Source organism: Harpegnathos saltator, unplaced genomic scaffold (genome assembly GCF_003227715.2).
Source record: "Harpegnathos saltator strain DR-91 unplaced genomic scaffold, Hsal_v8.6 scaffold261, whole genome shotgun sequence".
Classification (NCBI taxonomy): Eukaryota; Metazoa; Arthropoda; class Insecta; order Hymenoptera; family Formicidae; genus Harpegnathos; species Harpegnathos saltator.
In genome coordinates, this window is record NW_020230052.1 from 290,483 (window position 1) to 315,278 (window position 24,796).

The 24,796-nt window shown below is 35.4% G+C and overlaps 1 protein-coding gene across 1 annotated transcript in view; it reads left to right on the top strand.

Moving 5' to 3' along the window:
• The window catches only part of LOC105189488 (mitogen-activated protein kinase kinase kinase 3), a 285,702-nt gene that overhangs the window by 245,941 nt on the left and 14,965 nt on the right, over positions 1 to 24,796 (top strand). The window contains exon 8 of the mRNA XM_025299321.1: positions 3,030 to 3,419. Coding sequence (XP_025155106.1) covers positions 3,030 to 3,419 — 390 coding nt within the window. The remainder of the gene's footprint in view (positions 1 to 3,029; positions 3,420 to 24,796) is intronic.

Below are 24,796 nucleotides of genomic sequence, written 5' to 3' on the forward strand. Positions count from 1 at the left end.
CTCTCTCTTTCTACCCTCTCGCCCGTTCTCTTTCTCACCTATTCCCTCTCCCTCTCTCTCTCCCCCCTTCCTCCCTCCTCTCTCCCCCTCCCTCTCTCTCCCTCCCCCTCCCTCCTCTCCCCTTTTCTCCCCTTCCCGTTCTCCCTCTCGCTCTCTCGTTCTCTCACTCTCTCGCCCTCTCTCTCTCTCTCTCTCTCTCTCTCTCTCTCTCTCTCTCCCTCTCTCTCTCTCTCTCTCGCTCTTTCTCTCGCTCTCTCGCTCTCCCTCTCGCTCTCACTCTCGCTCTCGCTCTCTCTGTCACACATTTTCACCTCCTGTATTCTAGCAATATTCTTCTCTCTCTTACTCTCTATCGCTTGCTCACTCGCACTCGCTGCTCTTTGCTTCTTCAGCGCGCTCGTAACGCTTCAAATTCAGCACTCTCGTAGCGCCTGTGGTGCGATTCTGTAACTCGTTATTGGAGTTAACGACAGTTTCGTTATTGTTGCGCAGCTTTTCTACATTATACAAAAGCTACGCAACGATAACGAAAGTGTCGTTAACTCCAATAACGAGTTACAGAATTACTGGTGTCGGGAAAGCAATGTGCACGCATAACCCCATTTCTTTGTATCCGATGTTTTTTTCTTACTGAATCGAAATTTTCCGTGACTCAGACTTTATTTAAAATGTCTCTACTTAGAGACAACATACACAAAAAGCACAAAAACATTTTTCTTCCTATTTTTGAAGGCCGAATCGATTGGGACTAAAAAAACCTTGATCGGTTCAGCCGTTGCTGAGATATGAATATCTCACTTCGTTTCAACTCGCAGTTTCACGTAATATAGGCATGGTGTGCCTCTTGATTTATTGATTAAAGGGAATTCTCGAAAACGGGGTTATCCGAACCCGCGCCGGTGTTCCCCGGGATACAAACGATAACCAATAAATAAAAGCTCTTACTCGACAAAGTACTGAGTAAAACGGATATTATATTTGAATAACATTTTAATACGAATAACTTACCCTTTGTTTTGCGTTATGATGTCAACGAATTCAATTAATACGCGACCGTTTAACCTTTGTCCACTCTGACGATCTAATGAATTTGACACTATTCTTTTGAGCACCTTTCTTCTCTCTACATTTCGATGTTTTGTGTATTCCGCGAATATTTTACGTCTTTCCTGCGAAAGTGCGAATGTTCTTTCACTCTTTATATGTCAATTAATTTGTATTTAGCAAAAATAACTTTTCGTCATGACTAGATGTGTTTACTTTTCCGTCCGTCAATCAGCTTCTGCCGGATCGCATGCGCGTGTTTACACAGATATTTAAATTTTAATATTTTGACTGACGTTTTCCCGTAAAAAATATTTCCATATTTTTTTATTACTAATCGAACTTTTGTGTCACAACAGAGATACAACATCTCTCGTTTTTCAAACTACACTCGTCAAAATTCCTGAATATTTCAATCTTCAATTTATTCCATACGTGTACCAAATGGCAAACAAAACTGATATTAAAAAAATACAGAACTCTTCCATCGTACTTTAAAACACGATTTTTAATTATCTTCCAATTTGCTTTCTCTCTCTCTCTCTCTCTCTCTCTCTCTCTCTCTCTCTCTCTCTCTCTCTCTCTATTTATTTTTTGCTTGTCTTTACGAGCGGGAACACGAAATTAATTTCATCATTTAAAGGAATATGTTAAAACACGCTTCGTAATAAAAATTATTTTTTTTTACAACTATGTACATAGCTTATCGCGAAACGCAAACTTTGCCTCTGATAAGAAGAAGCAAACATGAGTTTTGTGTTTTTTTAATATCAGTTTCGTTTTTATAAAGATTTGTTTTCTTATCATGTAACGAAATATGTTATTTTGTTATTCCAAAAATCGCCAGGAAAGGACGCGTAGCAACACGCCAAATAATGGTCCGAAATATTTCATACATGATTTTTTCAAAAAATCGCAAGATCTATCCGTTCGACTAATATGAATCTGCGTGTCGCATTGTATAAATGACGGTTATAATGATACCGAATGTACATTCGCGATACAGTCGTCTCTCTCTCTCTCTCTCTCTCTCTCTCTCTCTCTCTCTCTCTCTCTCTCTCTCTCTCTCTCTCTCTCTCTCTCTCTCAACAAAAATCTTTCATTGCGATTTACCTGGGCGCTATATTGCAGACATGAGATTTATTTGTCTAAACGTAACAGAAGTCGAATTTTGTTAAACTTTTTGTAAGAGCCAGGTAAATCCTTTTTGCGTGGCAGAACAATCGAAACAAAAAGAAACGGAGATTAAAATTTAAAAAAAAGAAAAAAAGAACAAAAATAAAAAGGAACACAATTAAATGATATAATATAGAGGGTAGCTATAGAGGGTAACTTCTTAGCTAAAATCAAAATTATACAAGATATTTGGATTTATATGACCGACTACATTCGTGCAGAGGTAAAACTTGTTAACTTAAATAGAGAAATAGAGAAATCCTCTACTATTTTGTGAGCTACTAGTTTTATTTCTGGAATTTTTAATACTCTAGCATTACAAGATTGCACGACTTTCCAATGTTACATTACGACCACATGCCACTGCTAAGAGATTACCAATAAATTTAGATATTTTGAGTAAGACTTGACCTAAAGAGTTCGTCCTACCGTATCGCGCCTATCGCAGCATCTGTTTGCCAATTTTCTTTCATTCGTCGCAATAACCGCCGTGATAGTTTGCAAAATGATGGAGAATTTTTTATTCAATTTAAGGTATTCTACCTGCACGCTAGTATTTGGAAATCTAATTCGGACACGCTATATAAAATAATAGGAGAATAATAACCAAAATGCAGATATCTAATTTACAATAAATTCTACAAGGAGTCAATTAATTAATATTTAAGTAACTAGTTAGAACTTTTAAGTTTTAGCTCTTGTTGTCCTGTTGCTTTGTATAATTTTGGAAGAGCAATTTCGTAAAATATTTAACATGAGCACACGTTTAACAATCTGATCGCGACTGGGAAGACTTCGTGAAATTTCAGCCGTGTGACGTGTGGTCGATGGGGGTGACGCTATACTCACTGGTGACCGGAAGTCTTCCCTGGAACGGTTCCGGCAGTATCGGCAGCGTCTACGCGGCCGCTCGCTCAGAGAATCTCAAGTTCCCGGAGAAGCCGGCCGTGTCGGACGACCTACGCGACCTAATCACACGGATGCTCATGAAGGAACCGGCCGACAGGATCATCTTGCCAGAGATCAAGCAGCATGCGTGGTTGACCAATCGAGGAGCCGAACCACTGCCGAACGAGGCTGACAACTGTCGTGTTCCTGTTACTGTCACCGACGAGGAGGTCGAGCGGGTCGTTACAAGGGTGCCGAAACTCGACACTCTGATCCTCATCAAGACTATGCTGAAGCAGCACAGTTTTCAGGTAAGCCAAAGGCACGCATGCACAAGGATAAGTTACATTTATGTTACTCGAAAATTCATCTGGGAGAAAAAAATAAAAGAGATAAATAAAAAATATTATGCGATTCAATGAAAAACAGTGCAGTAAAATGAAGTCTTATCATTTCATGGAAAAAAAGTTTAAAAAAATATCGCAAAGCTCAGAAATGTAACAAGTTCTACGTCACATTAGGCGAGTTTTCATGCGACTCAGGTGCAACTAAAATGTATCGGGACGTTTTTGCTAGGTTGGTTTGTGGTAGAGACATACGAGGGTAGTCCCAGAAGTACCTGACTTAACAAAGAAAACAAAAAATTTGGGAAAAAATATCTTTATTTCTCTACATAGTCTCCTTTTAGCTCAATACACTTTTCCCAGCGATGTTCAATAGCTTCGATACCCTGTTTATAGTGGGAATCGTCGAGTTCCTCAAAATAGCCATCAAGCCACCTTGGTCCATTGTTTTAACTGTTCCTTCGTCTCAGGTGTGAAGTGAAGGATCCATGTTCCATCCATGGTTATGAATCGACGCAAAAACTTGGCTTCATTGCTGCGAAACTTCGCCAAACACTCGATTGAAACATCATCACAACGCTGTTTTTGCTCCAATCGCGGCACCCATCTTGTGCACAGCTTTGTCATGTCCAAATTTTCAGTCAATATGCGATGTACAGCACATTTTGAAATGCCTACCATTCTGCTAACTCGCGCATTTTCAGTCGACGGTCATCCAATACCATTTTGTGAATTTTCTTCCACCATTTCTGGCGTGGTCACCTCATTGGTCGACCACTGCGATGTTCGTCTTGGCAGTTCGTACGGCCTCGTTTAAACTCTGCCACCCAATATTTTACTGTTGTAAACGAAGGAGCAGACTCCCCCAGAGTAGAATCTAGCTCCGCTTTGATATTGGTTGGACTGAGGCCTTTCAAATGAAAGTATTGTATCACATAACGATGACCAATTTTTTCCATGTTTACAAATTCACTGAGAGCGTTCACTATTGATGGCTGCCAAACAAATACTAAACAACAATACTAAACAAAATAGCGTCATCAAACTTAAGCTTTATAAGGTTGGTACTTTATACCATAGTCATTCTTTTCAAACAACAACCACCATTTATACGTTAGGTCAGGTACTTCTGGGACTACCCTCGTAGCTATTGGCGAATTCGATTGATACGCACTCGTCACGTACACTGGAAAGCAAAGCAGTTTCGACAGTGTTTCTTCTAGTGACATTGGTAATGCGTATAGTTGTGAATTTGAGAATCACTGCTCAACCAAACTGGGCAAACTGAAAGATCGCGGGTCTTTCTAACCTTATCCGCAGAGATACTTGCGATCATGTGCGCAAGTGTTTGAGTAATGACTCTTAAATTTTACAACTAAACTAATTACTAACGTTAAAAAAAATTATCGGAGCCGTTTTGCTTTTCAGTGTATACATTCAATATTAATGGCTCTTTCTAAGAACTTTTTGTTATTAGACACTTGTGTTCGGAATGCATATTTTTATATTGCTCTAAATACGATTATTAAATTGAATGCGTAGTGCTGCTAATAAATACTTCTCAATACTTTTTATTGGTATGACATATAAAGAAAAATATTTTTCTTTTAAAAGAACATTAGAACGATAGATATAAATATATAAAATTAAGAGAAATATATAAAAGACGTCTTTTTTACTTATATTATTATACCAATTTATTTTAAATTGATATAATACCATATAAACCAGACATAGAAGAGAAAATAATTGAACATTGCTATCTATAAACATTTTTATATCTCCTATGCCCTTTTAATTACTTTTTAATTTTTTTTAAATTTTTGAATTTACATATGTCATATGCAATTTATTAAATATATTCCAGTTAAAACCGGAATATCGCTGAAACTAAAAAATTGAACACGAATAAAAATTTAAAAAATATTACAATAATATTACAATAATATTTACAAAAATATTTTAATAAGTGAGATATGTTATAACAAATATTTGTAATACAAATTAAAATATTGGGTGTACAAATTAGTTCAGTCCGTTTTCAAAAGATGACTCCGGCTGTTATGAATGGTTCATAGTGACTGCCGATTTTGGCGGTTTCAGAGAGGTTAGACATCTGCCAATAATATTTAGTTTATATCGTTTTGAGTTTCATAAAAACTTTGCTTTTTACAATGTTGAAAATGTCGAATTTTATGTTAACCAAGCAGTATTTGCGGAAGGTTTTAATTCTGCTTTAATTGGAAGAAAAGTGAAGCCCATCGAATGTTTATTGAAGTTTATGGTGACGCTGCTCCAACTGATAAATCATGTAGGGAATGGTTTCGACGTTTCAAGGATGGAGATTTCAGCGTCGAAGACAAGCCTCGCTCTGGACAGCCAAAAAAATTCGAGGACAAAGAATTAGAGGAGTTACTCGAAGAAGATCAGAGTCAAACGCAAGAGGAGCTTGCAGAATCATTGGGAGTTACTCAACAAGCCGTTTCCGTACGATTGAGAGACATGGGAATTATTAAAAAAACAAGGAAATTGAGTGCCTTATGAACTGAAACCGAGAGACGTTGAAAGGCGTTCTTCATGACAACGCTCGGCCTCATGTCGCAAAAGTCGTAAAAAAGTATTCGGAAACGATCAAATAGGATGTTTTACCGCACCCGCCGTATTCTCCGGACATTGCTCCTTCTGATTACTGGTTGTTCCGAAGGATGCAATACGACTTGGCAGGTCACCAGTTCATTTCTTTCGCAGATATCGAAAATTGACTCCAAACTTGGATCGCCTCAAAAGACGAGTAATTTTTTCGAGATGGAATTCGAAAATTGCCTGAGAAATGGAAGAAAGTAGTAGCCAGCGATGGAAAATATTTTAATTGATCTGTTCATTCATTTTGTTTTGAAATAAATATCTTTTAACACAAAAAAACGGACCGAACTAATTTGTACTCCCAATATATCTCTTCTTTAGAATATTTATGTAATTTTAAAACTTATATAAAACTTACTTTTTTAAACAAAAAGGTAAAAAAAGGCGCCAAATACAAGCGCAACACGTATTGTGTTATTTTTAGAAGTGTCAAACTCAAATTATTTTTTTAATGTATATATGTGTACATAAGTTTTTACAAGTAAAACTTATAACTACCAGGTCTGTAAATATCAAGTGTAGTAAAAAGAAACCCATTATTTTTCCAATAGATGGCTTTAGTTATCTGTACCTCGCGTTGTATAAGTCCGATCGGGTTCCACTAGATGGCGTTAGAAAGATGAGATTTCGTACTAAAAAAACTTTTCTGACAGTTTTGTGATTAGTTGACTCAGTTTTGTTTGAGCGCGCGTCAAAGATGGACACTAGCAAACAGAAAATATGCTATATTTTACAGTTTTTCTTCGATAAAGGCGAAAACGCAAGCCAGGCGGCTGAAAATGTGAATAGTGTTTATGGTCCTGATACTGTAACAGCCAATCACGCGCAATTATGGTTTCGTCGATTCCGTTCCGGTAATTTCGATGTCAAAGATGCACCACGCACTGGAAGGCCAATTGTCGAAAATATCGATAAAATCATGAACATTGTCGAGTCCAACCGTCATGTAAGCACTGTTTCGATTGCCCAAGAGTTAAAGATTGCACAAAAAACCGTTTGGAACCATTTGAATAAGGCTGGATACAAGAAAAAGCTCGATGTATGGGTGCCACACGAGTTAACGCAAAAAAACCTCATGGACCGAATTTCCATCTGTGAATCGCTACTGAATCGCAACAAAATCGACCCATTTCTGAAGCGGTTGGTCACTGGTGATGAAAAGTGGATCACTTACGACAACGTCAAGCGAAAACGGTCGTGGTTGAATCGCGGTGAGCCGGCGGAAACGGTGGCCAAGCCAGGATTGATGGCCAGGAAGATTTTGATGTGTGTTTGGTGAGATTGGCAGGGAATTATCTACTATGAGCTGCTCCCCTATGGCAAAACTCTTAACTCGGAACTGTACTGTCAACAATTGGACCGTCTGAAGGAAGCAATCGCCCAGAAGCGACCAGCTTTGGCCAATAGGAGAGGAATTGTGTTCCATCAGGACAACGCCAGGCCACACACATCGATAGTGACTCGCCAGAAGCTCCGGGAGTTTGGTTGGGAGGTTCTTATGCATCCACCTTATAGTCCGGACCTGGCACCAAGTGATTACCATCTGTTCCTGTCCATGGCGAACAATTTTGCTGGTGAAAAATTCGCTTCAAGAGAGGCTTGTGAAAATCGACTGTCTCAATTTTTTGCCAATAGGGACGAGGGCTTCTATGAGAGAGGGATAATGAAATTACCTTCAAAATGGCAACAAGTTATCGAACGGCGCATATTTGACCTAAATCGGATCATTCTAACTATGGTAATTAAAGCCTTCAATTTTATGCAAAAATAATGGATTTCTTTTTACTACACCTGATATGAAACCGGAATTTGCCCATAAATGGCCCTAGCTGTCAATGTAGTTACCATCAAACCGCGTCATTGGCGCCATTTCCATTTGTTGACATCTGACAAAGATTTTCAACTCACAACAATACAAGTTTCATGCAACAGCACAGTTTGTAATAGCGTTGAACATGTCTAATTTTGTGCCTGGAAGCTACAATTTGTGGACAACATTGATTTTCTGTTACCATTTGAAGAAAACTGCTGCAGAATCGCATCGAATGCTTGTCGAAGCTTACGGTGAGCATGCTCTTGGTAAATCACAGTGCTTTGAGTGGTTTAAAAAATTCAAACGTGGCGATTTTTACGTGAGAAACGAAGAACGTGGAAGACCACCGAAAAAGTTAGAAGACAGCGAATTGCAAGCATTGTTAGATGAAAATGACGCTCAAACGCAACAACAACTCGCGGATCAAATAATGTGACACGAGAAGCCGTCTCCATACGTTTGAAAGCCATGGGAAAGATCCGGAAGATGGGAAAATGGGTTCCACATGAACTGAATGAAAGACAGCAGGAAAACCGAAAAACCACTTGCGGAATGTTGCTCGCCAGGTACAAAAGAAAATCATTTCTCCATCGAATTGTGACTGGCGATGAAAAGTGGATATATTTTGAGAATCCTAAGCGTAAAAGGTCATGGGTAATTCCAGGCGAACCATCGACATCGACTACAAGGCCAAATCGCTATGGACGGAAGACAATGCTCTGTGTTTGGTGGGATCAGAAGGGTGTGATCTATTATGAACTGCTAAAACCTGGCGAAACCGTTCATACTGAACGCTACCGACAACAAATGATTGATTTGAATCAAGCTTTGCGTGGAAAACGACCAGAATATCAAAAAAGGCAACACAAAGTGATTTTGCTTCATGATAATGCACCATCACACACAGCAAAACTGGTCACGGAAACGACTGAGGCGTTTAGTTGGGAAATACTTTCGCATACGGCTTACTCACCAGACTTGGCTCCGTCCGATTACTACTTATTTGCATCGATGGGACACGCACTTGCTGAGCAGCGCTTCACTTATTACGAAAATATGCAAAAATTGCTCGATGACTGGTTTGCCTCAAAAGAACAACAGTTTTTTTGGCGTGGCATCCACAAATTGTCAGACAGGTAGGAAAAATATATAGCTAGTGATGGGCAATACATACCTGGTATAATAAAACTCTGCAACACTATTCTACTGTACAAAAGAAGTGATATATTAGAACAGTAGCGCCAACTGAGAAACCTAACATATACATATGATTATTGTATACTTAACTTAATATTTTTAGAAATCTCAAATTCAAATTAATTTCTTTTTTAAGATATATATTATGTACATAACATAAGTTTTTATAATATATGTACATAAACTTTTAAAAGTAAAAATTATATCGTGTTATAAAAATTAACACGTTTGTTAATAGTGTCCAATATTTAAAAAAAAATATCTTTTTAAATATTATGTACATAACATAAGTTTTTATAAGTAAAACTTATCAAATTATTTTTTTTGTAAGATATATATGTACATAAACTTCTAAAAGTAAAAATTATATCGTGTTATAAAAATTTAACGTTTGTGAATAGTGTCCAATATTAAAAAAAAAATATATTTTTAAAGGTTATGTTATTCAAAATATTCAAGAAAACTTAGCTACAAAAAATGTCCATAACATAAATTTTTACAAGTAAAATTTATCATTATTTATTAGAACACTGAGTTATATAGTTATTTTACTTGTTATTGTAACAAATTAATTATTATAACAATGCAATAAAAAATATTTAATACAAAAAATCTTGGCGCAGCTGCACCAAAAACTATATCGAACTAAAACTTGTTTAATATACAGGGTGCACGATTTATCTGAAGACATTGAAATATCTCGCGAACTATGCATTGGATAAAAAAAAGTGGTTAATGAAAGTTGTTAGTCTCGAAGGGGGACATCCAATGATACCAAACTCGACCTCCCCCCCCCCCCCTGGGGGTGGGGGTTGGGGGCAACTTTGAAATCTTAAATGGAAACCTCCATTTTTTATTGCAGATACGGATTCTACGCCACAAAATACGTAAATTTTGTTCGAAACTTTTTTTTTTATTCCTGATAGATGGCGCTGTAATCGCAAAAAATTATATTTTCCGCAATTCTCCAGAAATGATCATTGGATTGAGAAATAAGAAATATCTGTTCAATATTTTTAAAGAACATAATAAAAGTTATTCCCCCCCCCATCCTCTCGGGGTAGGATGGGTGGTAACGTTCAAATCTCAATTGCACTGCCTTTTATAATAAGCCGTAGGCATTGCACTGCCTTTTATAATAAGGCATTACACTGCCTATTATAATAAGCCGTAGCTCGCCATACACCCACAGTGACGCGTCGAGCAGTTTCCTCTTCGATTCGGGTTCCCACTTGAGATTTGAACGTTACCACCCACCCTACCCCGAGAGGATGGAGGGGAATAACTTTTATTATGTTCTTTAAAATTATTGAACAGGTATTTTTTATTTCTCAATCCAATGATCATTTCTGGAGAATTGCGGAAAATATAATTTTTTGCGATTACAGCACCATCTATCACGAATCAAAAAAAAAGTTTCGGACAAAATTTACATATTTTGTGGCGTAGAATCCGTATCTGCAATAAAAAATGGGGGTTTCCATTTAAGATTTCAAAGTTGCCCTCAACCCCCACCCCCCAGGGGGTGGGGTGAGAGGTCGAGTTTGATATAATTGGATGTCCTCCTTCGAAACTAACAACTTTCATTAACCACTTTTTTTTATCCAATGCATAGTTCTCGAGATATTTCAATGTCTTCAGATAAATCGTGCACCCTGTATATATGACAGCATTTTTATTATAATATATTCTATAATGAAGGTTTATAATTTATTTATTATAATACTATATAAACTTAAATAAAACATTACCGTATATGTATAAAGAGAATTTACAAGAACATTTTATTATGATAAAAATGCTGTCATGTATATATTAATCAAATTTTATTTCGATATAGTTTTTGGTGCAGCCGCGCCAAGATTTTTGTATTAAATATTTCTTATTGCATTGTTATAATAATTAATTTGTTACAATAACAAGTAAAATAACCATATAACTCAGTGTTCTAATAAATAATGATAAATTTTACTTTGAAAAAATTTATGTTATGGACATTTATTGTAGCTGGGTTTTTCTTGAATAACAATGACTTTTAAAAAGATATTTTTTTTAAATATTGGGCACTATTAAAAACGTGTTAAATTTTTATAACACGATATAATTTTTACTTTTGAAAGCTTATGTACATATTATAAAAACTTATGTACATGTTGTATATATATTATGTACATGTTATGTACATAATATATATCTTAAAGAAGAAAATAATTTGAATTTGAGATTTCTAAAAATATTAAGTTAAGTATACAATATTCATATATATATGTTAGGTTTCTCAGTTGGCGCTACTATTCTAATATATCACTTCTTTTGTACAGTAGTATAGTGAGTACAGTAGTACAGTAGTATAGTACAGTAGTATAGTAGCAGAGTTTTATTATAGTTATAAGTTTTATTTGTAAAAACTTATGTACACGTATATACATTAAAAAATATAATTTGAGTTTGATACTTCTAAAAATAACACAATACGTCTTGCGCTTGTACTTGGCGCCTTTTTTTACCTTTTTGTTTAAAAAGGTAAGTTTTATATAAATTTTATTTGTAAAATCTTATGTATAGTATTATCTTTAAGTTTTACTTGTAAAAACCTGTTATGTACACATATATGCCTTAAAAAAATAATTTGAGTTCAAAATTTCTAAAAATAACACAATACGTGTTGCGCTTGTACTTGACGCCTTTTTTTACCTTTTTGTTTAAAAAGGTAAGTTTTATATAAATTTTACTTGTAAAAACTATGTTACATACATTTTTTGTCGTTAGGTTTTTCTTGAATAATAATAACTTTTAAAAAGATATTTTTTTTAAATATTGGATACTATTAATAAACGTGTTAAATTTTTGCCATGAAAAGAATACAAACATTTGCGCCACTAGCGCCTCTGCGCTAGTGTTTTTACTTATTTGCGTATCATCAGTTTCAATCCAATCAGATTTACCTTCTCTACATATACTTGTGTAATGACTTGCAATGCACGATCCATGATGAAATATAGCATTCATTACTTTATACAACTGTCCTGCTACTGATACTTTAGTTGTTGGGACAGCACGCAGAGTAAATTTGTTTATATATATGTACGTATGTAGGTACGTAATATGTACATACGTATATACCTATATATGTACATATGTATGTACGTATGTACATACGTATATATATATGCCTATGTAGATACGTATGTACGTAGTACGTATGTATCTATGTACGTATGTACGTACATATGTATGTACGAATGTATTGTATGTACGTACGTATGTGTGTACATATGTGTACGTATATCTTACACTTTCTTACTCTCTCATTCTCTCACTCCTTCACTCTCTCACTCCTTCACACTTTTCCTCATTCTCTCTCCCTCTTCTCCCTTCATTCTCCTCCCTCTCTCTCTCATCTCCCCCCTCTCCCCCTCCTCCCACCACCCCCTCTCTCTCATTCTTCCTTCTCTCTCTCTCTCTCTCTCTCTCTCTCTCTCTCTCTCTCTCTCTCTCTCTCTCTCTCTCTCTGCTTCTCTCTCTCTCTCTTCTCTCTCTCTCTGCTTCTCTCTCTCTCTCTCTCCTCTCTCTCTCTGCTTCTCTCTCTCTCTCTCTCTCTCTCTCTCATTCCTCTCTCTCTAATTAATGATTTTTTACACCAGCACGTCCTAAAAGGTCTACTTCCTTTAGATATCGAAATATTGTACTTCGACTAATATCAGCAAGATTTTCTTCTCGTAGTTCTCGAGAAATATCCATGGCAGTTTTGCTAACATCTGCTATCGACTTTCTTTTAATCATTTTATCGATGCGCTTTGTAGTTTTGCAAGGTCTATCGTTTCGTGGTTTATCAGCTAGAGAGTTCGTCAACTTACATTTAGCAATAATCCTATTTACAGTATTTTTATCAATTAATAAGCAATTAGCAATTTTGCGAGAAACCTTTCCTTGTTAAGAAAGATTAATCACGGCTTTGCGTAACTGAAAGCTTGTATGTTCGGCATTGCGGTAAACAATAGACTGAAACTTGGTTAAAGCAAATATTTACGAAGGAGTTTCATAAGAAATGTAAACAAACCAGACTCATAAAGTCACAACAAGAATACGGCTCAATACTTTTGAACACATGTAAATATTATATGACTAAATAATTAGAAGCTATGTAATTTTAAAATTTTATAACTGTACTTTTATTTGTAAGAATGTTATGTCAACTATTTTATATAATTAATTTTTAGAGCAAATCAATATATTGTCATGTATCTTAAAAAGACATTATGGCTCGAAACTTTTGCACGCCACTATACGTAAATATATATATTTATTTTATATCCTCTCTCTCTCTCTCTCTCTCTCTCTCTCTCTCTCTCTCTCTCTCTCTCTCTCTCTCTCTCTCTCTCTTCTCTCTCTCTCTCTCTCTCTCTCTCTCTCTCTCTCTCTCTCTCTCTCTCTCTCTCTCTCTCTCTCTCTCTCCTCTCTCTCTCTCTCTCCTCTCTCTCTCTCTCTCTCTTCTCTCTCTCTCTCTCTCTCTCTCTCTCTTCTCTCTCTCTCTCTCTCTTCTCTCTCTCTCTCTCTCTCTCTCTCTCTCTCTCTCCTCTCTCTCTCTCTCTTCTCTCTCTCTCTCTTCTCTCTCTCTCTCTCTCTCTCTCTCTCTCTCTCTCTTCCTCTCTTCTCTTCTCTCTCTCCTCTCTCTCTCCTCTCTCTCTCTCTCTCTCTCCTCTCTCTCTCTCTCTCTCTCTCTCTCTCTCTCTCTCTCTCTCTCTCTCTCTCTCTCTCTCGCTCTCGCTCTCACTCCTCTCTCTCACTTTCTCTCTCGCACATTTGGTCCTATATTGTATTCTATAGCATATCCCTACACGCTTACCTACACGCTCGCATTCGCTGCTGTCTGCTTGTTCAGTGCTCTCGTAACGCCCCTGGTGTCGGAAAAGCGAGATGCACATATCCCCACTCTTATGCGTCCGAAGTTTCTTACTTTCTTACTGAATCGAAATTTTCCGTGATTCGGACTTTTACTTATACTGAAAATACCTCCACTTAGAGACAACGTACACAAAAATCACAAGAATATTTTGCTTCCTATTTTTTAAGACCGAATCGATTGGGACTAAAAAAACCTCGATCGGTTCAGCCATTGCTGAGATATGAATGTCTCACCTCGTTTCAACTCGCAGTTTCGCGTATAATAGGCACGATGTGCCTCTTGATCATATACCAAACTTTTGAAATTCACGTGTCTATTCACGTGTCTATCAATATTTTCGTAATTTCTTTGACTCTGGAACTACTGGAACTGCTTAATAATTCATTTAATAATATTATATATTTCTTGCTGCCATGATTACACCGAACCGCACTGACGAAAATCTCAGAGTTCAATGCCTTGCCAACTAATAAAGTTCATCTCAATCGAATGTAGAAATATCACTAAACTAGATTTGTCTAGTTAGTCAAGTCAAACACATGCTAATCAAGTCAAACACATTTTCACAAGTGCACTGTTTAATACACTTTCAATCTAACACATAAATTCTGCACTACTCATGGTAGACTAAACCAACCGAATGCTATTAACTGTATAGGCTTAAACTGCGAAGCAACAAAGATGCAATATGTCTTAGCAATATGTCTTAGCAATATGTCTTAGCGCAATAGCTGCTGTATGTATCAATATAAGCTTCGTCCCCCTTTATCCCCATCAGTAGCAACTTTAATATATGTACCAAGCGGTCGCCAAAAGTTGACCATTGTCCTCCTTCGTAATCGCATAATATTTTTGATGGAATTTACAAAACGTCCGTGAAACAAAATTCCAAGCACATTTTCGCCAAGATGCGTAATTCTTCTTCTTTTTTCTCGTTGGATGTAAGCATGAACAACGCATCGGCGGCTATACTCCTACAAGTCGGTATGAGACGACCGTAATCTCCTGCGAGGATATAAAGCCGATCGCGGGTCGATTTGTTTAAATATTACGGCGGCTATTAGCCTCTTCGCGAAACCTAATTATTTGTTTATAAAAAAATCTAGCGTGCGAAAAATTCTGTAGAAAATATATATTATATTTTAACGTGTGAAGAATATATTTAATAAACATTCCGGCCTCTTTAATCTTAAATACTTTATAAGAAATTATTTTTCTGTAAATCGTTTTCTTAATCTTTATTTATTTATAAATAAATAATAAAAATGCAATCGAATATAAAAATCATGAAAGACGTATAAAATAAATATTAATATATCGGAAAAATATGAAATCATATTTATTTCTATTAAACTGTAAACAATATATTATAAAAGTATAAGAGAACAAGGCGATAAGTACATTTGTCACATGAAAAGTTAACTCAATATTAAGAATTTACTATTTTGAGGATTTGAGCGAATCACAGCTGAGACAATCTCATACAATCTTTCTTCTCTTCTTCATGTAAAATAGAAATTTTTCACAAGAGAAACGAAAGAAAATTTTACAGGTTTTTAAATGATTTTGAATATATATTATTTTAAGGATTTCATCAAAAATTTCAGTCGAGCTTACTTACTTCATATGATTCAATCAGAATACGAGGGCGGTCCGATAAGTACTTAGCCTCACCGCCCGATGGCGCCACTATCGCAAGAGAAATTTACTATCGTGTAGTACATTCTCGTAGACGGCTACTGTCGAAATTTCAGCCGAATCGGACTCGTAGTTTTGTTTTGACCGCGTGTGGAAGCGGGCGTGTCCGCGGATTTTAGAAAAATGGAAAAAGAGCAATATCGGTCGGTGATTCGATTCTTGTTTTTGGAAGGGAAATCGCGCAGTGAAATCAAAGAGCGCTTGGATGCTGTGTACGGTGACTCTTCTCCTTCGATGGCGACCGTCAAAAATTGGTTTAACGAGTTTCAACGTGGTCGCACGTCGGTTTTTGATGAGCCACGCCCAGGTGCCCCGAAAACGGCTACCACGGAGGATAACATGACAAAAATCCACGATCTCGTATTGGTAGACCGCCGATTGAAGGTGCGCGAGATAGCTGAGACAGTAGGCATCTCAAAAGACCGCGTGGGTCATATCCTGCATGAAATTTTGGGCATGAGAAAGCTGTCGGCGCGATGGGTGCCGCGTTTGCTCACTCCGGACAACAAGCGCAACCGTGAGACCACTTCAGAGCAGTGTTTGACGCTGTTTAAGCGCAATCCGAAGGAGTTTCTGCGTCGTTTCGTGACCGTCGACGAAACATGGATCCACTGGTACACACCAGAGACCAAGGAACAGTCGAAACAGTGGACTTCACCCGGCGAACGTGCTCCGAAGAAGGCGAAGACTGTCCTATCGGCCGGAAAGGTGATGGCCACCGTTTTCTGGGATTCACAAGGTGTGATCTACATCGACTACCTGGAGAAGGGCAAAACGGTCACAGGGCTGTACTATGTCGAATTATTGGGCCGATTCGACGCCGAATTGCAGAAAAAACGGCCCCATTTGGCGAAGAAAAAAGTGCTCTTCCACCATGACAACGCATCAGCTCACACCTCCGCCCTCGCCACGGTCAAATTGGTCGAATTGGGCTACGAACTGCTGCCCCATCCACCATATTCTCCAGATTTGGCCCCGTGCGACTTCTTTTTGTTTCCAAACTTGAAAAAGTCACTCGCTGGGCAGAAATTTGAATCGAATGAGGAGGTCATCGCCGCCACGGAGGCCTACTTTGCAGACCTCGAGAAAACGTATTTTTCAGACGGGTTAAAGAAGTTGGAGCATCGCTGGGTCAAGTGTATCGAGCTAAAAGGAGACTATGTTGAGAAATAAATCGCCACTTTTCCAAAATTTTCCTTTTTCTTTTGTAGGCTAAGTACTTATCGGACCACCCTCGTATATTGGGTTGTCGGAAAAGTCATGACGTATTCTTTCTGTTTTTCAAAGGTCATTTATTTATATAAAGAACATAGATCAATCAATGATATATTGCCCATTTTGTTCGATGACCTTTTGCCATCTCTCAGTGAACTTCGTAATTCCTCGTTCATAGAAGGACCTGTCTTTATCAGCGAAAAACTGAATAAGGCTGATTTACATCTGAATTTAACATTATACCACGCAAGGAGTTTTGAAAAGAGCGAAACAAGTGGAAGTCTGACGGCGCAAGGTCAGGCGAGTATGGTGAGTGTAGCAACATATCCTATCCAAGCTCCAATCATGTTTGACGGGTGATCAAACTTGTGTATGGTCTCGCGTTGTCGTGATGGAACACAAATTCTTTACGATAAACGAGCTCTGGATGTTTCTGGATGGTGGATTCATTCAAACTGTCCAATTGCCGACAATACACATTCGAATTGATTGTTTGGTTCCTTGGTAGGAGCTCAAAAAACACGACACCTTTAAAAACCCACCACACTGCACAGTAGGCCAGAAGTCCACTGTGATTGGCCAAAATTCAATTTCTTGAACTTACATGAAATCAAACATATGTGATATTATATATTTATATATACTTTCCTACACTAAATGCTGAAATATTGTTTCTTTATGTTAATTGGTATTGCTTGTGGAAGGACGTGAATGTAAAAAAACCATATTTGCAAATTTAAACGTTCTATGACTTTCATACACCATTTGCTATGAATCTTATCTTATCAGATGTTATAGCAGTACATTTATATTTTTAAATTGAACAAATAAAGTTATTTTTAACAATACATGAAGTTCTTCATAGTTCTTCATAGTTCTTCATTGACTTTGTTTCGTCTGATAAAACTAATAGTTTCGAATCTTATAGTACATTTGTTCAATTTCAAATGAAATCTTCTCTGACCTTCCACTCTGAAATTAATCATCATATGATACGTCAAATTGCTCGTAAGAATATATATGGTACTATAACTTGAATATGCGCTTTTTTACACCTTTTGATTACAATGCCAGAGAGAAATCATATTTGATACCATAAGTTGCACTTACTTGAATACATGATAAGATAGAAAAACCTAAAAACTCGAGAATTCAAGATTTTTTCAAATTTGTTTCCAAACTGATAAGAATAAGTGTTTCAAAGTTGTCGATTTTAAATTCATTCATCGCAATGCGATGTCACATCTCAAGATATCTTAAGCTCATATTCTCTTTTATGTGAGTCTTGTAGAAAGAGGATTACAATAAGACACTTACAACTAACTAATTCATGTTTTATGTTTCACCATTTCTTTTGTGTTATTGTATTACATTATATGTCAATTTATCATATTTTACTTTATTCTAAAAAAATGAAATTCAGCAAATGAGATGCTTGAATTGCTTTCAAAATCATCAGACATAGATGTAGTCCTTACATACATTTATTATTGTTTACATTGTTTATAGACAATTTTGCATTGTTTATAGACAATTAATAATTATGATAATAGTAATAATAATACTGAATCTCCCATGTTGAGTTTAAAAATTTTTACTTCAGCAAAGTCGAAATAATCGCCCGCCAAATTGGATTAACTATTTTTTGGATTTTGTAATATTTAATACAGATTCGTAATTAGCATCCTCAAAAACCCCTATATGCTACGTTTAGAGTATATCCAATAATTTTTTTTAAATAATCTTTCGCCATATTGGATTCGCCATTTGGAATTTTGACTTTAAAATTAGAATCAGCAACTTAAAAAACCATATATAAGCATAATTACAATACATTTATTTTTGTACATTTTAATGGGTTTGCCGACTTTTGGCCACGAAACCGAGTCTCTTGGCCCACTGTGCACTGAGAACATAACTTTCATCTGATGAATGTCTGCTTTCGATGTCGTTTGAGGCGAATCATCACGTCGGAACCAAGACCGTTTGCACCCCACATTGTTGTAAACAATCTATTTCTCATCACCAATTATCATTCGTTTCAAGAAAGGATCATTTTCCTTACATTTAATGAGTATATCGCAGATGTTTATACGTGCCCTCAAATGAATTTCTGTGAGTTCATGAACCCAAATATCGGACTTGCTTATATATCCCAGCTTCTTCAGGTGGTCGTGAATGCTTGAATGATGGATGTTTAATGTTTCTGCAATCTCTCGTGTCGTGTAACGTGGATTTGACTTGCTCAATGCCTTTATTTTGTCCTCATCAACCTCGGTGGGCCTCCCTGACCGAGGAGCGTCGTTAAGATCAAAATCACCAGCACGGAATTTCGTGAACCATCGTTGGCACTGACGTCCTTGTAAAGCATTGTCACCATAAACTTTACGCAACTTTTCACAAGCTTAACACGCGTTCTTCCCTTTACGGAAGTAAAACAGTAAAATTGGCGAAAATGCATAGTTTGGTCTTCTATCTTCAACTTGTTGTAAAATCTCTAAAACTCAACCAAATCGCTCAATTTTCTGTTTTTAGAATGAAGCTAGAACTGTCAGCTGTCAAATGATATAGCAATAACATAGATGCAAATGACTCTAGTACTTCCAAAAATGAGCGTCATCTGTTGCAAAGATGCGTCATGACTTTTCCGACAACTAAATAATACATCAGTTAATGAGAGTCAGAATCACGGATGTTATAATTATATGTAATTTTTACCAAATTCTCTCGGGAGGATAAAGACAAAACAAAGTGCATACGATTTTTAATCGCCAACATTTCATTTGTAGTTTTCGTGAACCGACTTATCATACATTGCTTGAATATTTTTGAGTTGTGTCGTTTTTCTCGCTTTCTCGTTATTGTAAAAATATATTCTTGAGACTAAATAGAGACTAAAAGGTCTAGTACTACTTCTTCTGACAAATAGTTAGCGAGATATCGTAAGTTAAATATTAAAAAAGTTATCAAGTTTTCCTTAAATATCTAAAAAAGTATTAGGTAAATAAGAAAATGTTTTAGACAAAAGCTGTTCAAATTAATTGCTAGAAAAAGATGATGTAATAAAAAATTGGAGTATCTATTTAAGATTTTTATATTGATCTTGACTGGACTTTTCAAGGTTATTCCAAGGTCAAAGAAGTGCGAAATATATTCATCATAGACACGCGACTGTATCTATGCGCTTTCGATCTTAGAAATTGCAAAGAATATACGTCGTGTTTCTTGATTATTATCCAAATAATTAACGTAGTGCAAAATAAATGACAAACATCGCAGAACGAACGCCTGACCGCGGCTTTCATTGTACGTGTATCATTGAATTATATCGGGTGTTTCAGATCACCCGGGTCACTCGATTTTTTTGTTAACGCGACATTTTAGAGAAAACTATTTCAGACAAAAGTTGTAGAGTTTCAAAGGATCTATTTACTGACGCTATGAATTTGACCTTGGAATAACCTTGAAAAGTTCAGTCAAGATCAATATAAAAATCTTAAATAGATATTCCAATTTTTTATTACATCATCTTTTTCTAGCAATTAATTTGAACAACTTTTGTCTAAAATATTTTTTTATTTACCTAATATTTTTTTAGATATTTAAGGAAAACTTGATAACTTTTTTAATATTTAACTTACGATATCTCACTAACTACTTGTCAGAAGAAGTAGTACTAGACCTTTGAGTCTCTATTTAGTTTCAAGAATATATTTTTACAATAACGCCCTGAATTTTGTTAATTTGATGATTTTGAAATTTCCAAAAATCAACAAGTTAATAAAAGTCAGGGCGCTATTGTAAAAATATATTCTTGAAACTAAATATAGAAAAACAGTCTAGTACTACTTTTTCTTCTGACAAATAGCGAGATATCGTGAGTTAAATATTGAAAAAGTTATTAAGTTTTCCTTAAGTATCTCAAAAAATATTAGGTAAATAAAGAAATGTTTCAGACAAAAGTTGTTCAAATTAATTGCTGGAAAAAGATGGTGTAATAAAAATTTGGGATATCCATTTAAGATTTTTATGTTGATCTTGACAGGACTTTTCAAGGTTATTCCAAGGTCAAAATCATAGCGTCGATAAATAGATATTTTGAAGCCCTACAACTTTTGTCTGAAGTATTTTTCTCTAAAATGTCGCGTTAACGAAAAAATCGGGTGACCCGGGTAGTCTGAAACACCCGGTATATACCGATGTATGCACGAAAACCGTGCATTTTAAATGTAATTTCATTTACTTGTGGATATTACAACGATAATGTTGAACAGTACCAACGAAAGTATTTCGTTAAGAATGACTCTGTGATATGACTCTGAAGTGCATTGGAGATCTCTGCAGTAGTCGGATCCCGTTGACCTTTTTAAAAGTTACGACCTCGGTCTTGCGAGACGACAGAACGCAGCACAATTTTTTAAATAAAAAGATTCCCTTGTCACAAAGAATAATACGAGTGCAGCATATGCAACATCTTGAACCGCAGCAACCCTCTCGACTGTTTGTACTTGAACTTGCGGTTCCGCGGGACGAATTATATCCATAGAAGTACAAAATATATTCAGCATATGCTGAACAAAATGAAGAGAAAGAGTTAAGAGTTAAAAAGTTAGATAAATGTTTTCTATTTTTATCTACACAAATAAAATGTGCAATCGCTTTTTTATAAACAAAAATTATATAGATTCTTGCCTAGGAAAATATATGTAGATATATGAATAAATTATTTTGCGATATTTGTATGAAAGTTCCATTTCAAGTTAATTCAGTCACACATTAATTTTAAACTAATAAACTAATATCACGAAAAAAATAATACTAATCCTTAAAAGTTATTATCAAAAGAAAATGCTGTCATCAGTGAAATTTCACCCCACTATATATCTTTTTATTTGAAAAATAAAAAAATCAAATAAATACAATTAAATGTTTCATCATTATTGAATATTAGATAAAAAATAGAAAAATTATTGTTTGTAGCGGTTATAAACATATTTTTTTCTTAATAAAATCAAAACAAAATTTGCATGGGGTAAAATTTCATTCACGGTAACTTCACAGTAGAGAGGAGAGGTTAAATAAAATTTATACTACGTACTTGTATTATATATGCTCTCCGTTTTGTCATACGTAAAAATAACTGAAAAAATATTTATCAAGCGACGCGGTAGCGTCGCGTACGTTGAGTATTAAAAAAAGAAATATCGATCGATGTCGATATGGTAGGACATGGAAAGACATGACGCTACTGTTAGTATTTACAGGAAAGTTCGCGTCGTCTGACATATTTTGTAAAATATCTTGGAAACTAAAGCAGTATTCAAAATTATAATGACATTTTTCTTATTAAATGTCGATATAAGCTTTCGATTGAGCCCTTGTTGACAAAAATTGGTTTAGTTAATGTCGAGATATGGAAATCTGCAACCCGAAAATAAAAAATTATCAACATCATTTTGTTATTGTTAAGATACAACATAAAATTAAAGTGCGTGGTACAACGAATCTGAAGCTGTTTCGATACCGCGTTGCGGCGGGCTTCGTGTCGCTTGTAATTGTCATCACATCACAGTGAAGTGTCGCGATAAGCCGAGCGATGAATTATATATAACGGCATAAAGGCATAATGTACAATGCATAAAGAAATCAACCAATGCAAAAATATAGATATTAAAATATATTAATATATTAATATATTAATATATATATATATTTATATATTTATATATTTATATATTTATATATTTATATATTTATATATTTCTAAAGCGGAAAGAAATAACGAAACAGATATGTTTCAAAATATTGATTCTACAAAATCATTAAGAAGTTATCTTTGGAATATTGGAATGCGTATGTTGAATCATAGGGAATGTGGAGCACTTGAAGCTGCTAACACTTTATTAGGAATTCCATTATATAGCACTGATAAAGATACTACCATAAGATGATTAGATGTAAATATAATTAGAAATAGAAAACTTAAATCTCGCAAAGAAATCAAAATGTTAGATGATAAATCCACAGATATATTTTATCCTTCTTTAATAGATATTGTACTTATAATCCAAATAGACCTGATAAACTTATCTTAATCTATTAATTTATATGATTATGCAAAGTGGTACGATATTACCAAGTCCAAGCCATGTTATAAGACAATAGAACATTCTTGGTAAATCTTTATATTTAAAAAAACGTAAACGTCGATATCTTATCAGTCACTATAGATACAATGTTCATACTCAAGCAGAACGGTATTATTTTTCATTATTACTTCTATTTAAATCTTGGAGGGATATTAGTGAATTAAAAAATGGGTATGATAGTTACGCAAAAGCATTTTCAGTAATGCAATTCCAACTTGAAGATGCTCTTCGATATCATGAAAAAATAATTGATATTCAGCAGTTTATGGATAACGTCCAAGAACTAGTCGAGAAAAAATATTAGAAAATACAAAAGATGAAGATAAAGAGATAAAAGATTTTAACGATTGTGGATTAGAATGCGTTCCTGTTGAAGTCGAAGAAGCTATGAAGAACTTTAACCCTTAAATGACACACGTCAAAAAAATCACATAACTGACACATGGGGTTCTTTGGACTCCAGCATGGAAAAGTTTAATAACTTCGAAAATTATTAATATTTTGGTCCGATGATTTTTTTACATATATTTGAAATCTTTTACCAGAAGATTTTATAATAGTGGTATCAAAATTTCAATTTTAACATATTGAAAAAAATATGTAAAAAAAAATTTCAGAATTTTCTCTTTTTTGAGAAAAATATTAATAACTTTTTCAATTTCTAATATTTTAAGCTACAGATTTAGGATTATATGTATAAGATGTTATATTTTAAGATAAAAATACTCCCATTAATGGATTTTCAAAAAATATATTTATTCTGAAGAATGAAGTGGAAAATTTTTGAGAAATTACAAACACAGTAAATAATTGTTTAGAGCGATTTACTGATTATGGACAAGGTAGAAAAATTATTTAAAGTCATACATTTATAAAGAACACTTAATTGATGATGGGAAACCACCAAAAATTTACTCTATACCACCACACTCAACGCACATATAGACGCGGTGAGTATTGCACATCGGTCGGCGGCATGAAGGGCATAGCTCTTTTGTTTTGCGATCAGTTTTTCGTTCGCAGAGACCACATCTCGTCTTTACAGGTAGATATGGCCTCTCTTCTCCTTTAATTTCAACTCCATCTATATCTAAAATTGCACCAATTGCAATACGCAAATCCTTACGTAAGGACGGATTATTTATGCGAGAACGCAAGTAAGGCGTAATCAAATGGAGGCTCAAGTCTTCGAGACAGTACTTCGTTCGTATTTTGTTCTGATCCAGATTTTGTCTCAAACAATTTAATAAAATGCGTGCATTAACGGCAGCTTGGTCTAATATGCCGAAAAAATAGCGCATCGGCCAACGGTTAGTTCGCTTCGTTACCATATACGCGTGACACAGTTGGTCGAACGAATCAGTTCCACTTTTTGTTTTATTATAATGTATAATAATGTTAGGCTTTCCATTTGTAATTTCTGTTGTTTTTATGTTAGAATAAGATGAAGCAACAATCGCAATTTTATTTTTCTTTGGTGTGTGCGATAGCAAAACAATTTCTTTCGAAAAACAGAACTTAGTGTCTGGAATGGTTTTCGATGCAAGTTTGAATTGTGCAGGAATTTCTGACTTATTTTTACGAACTGTACCAGTAATTGTCAAGTAATATGATTCTTTAACAAAACGTTCGATCAAAGGGATAGACGTAAACCTGACGCGTCTAAAAGTCGTTGTTCCAAACTAGCGTTCTCCAAATAATCTTCGTCGTCCTCCTTCATCGC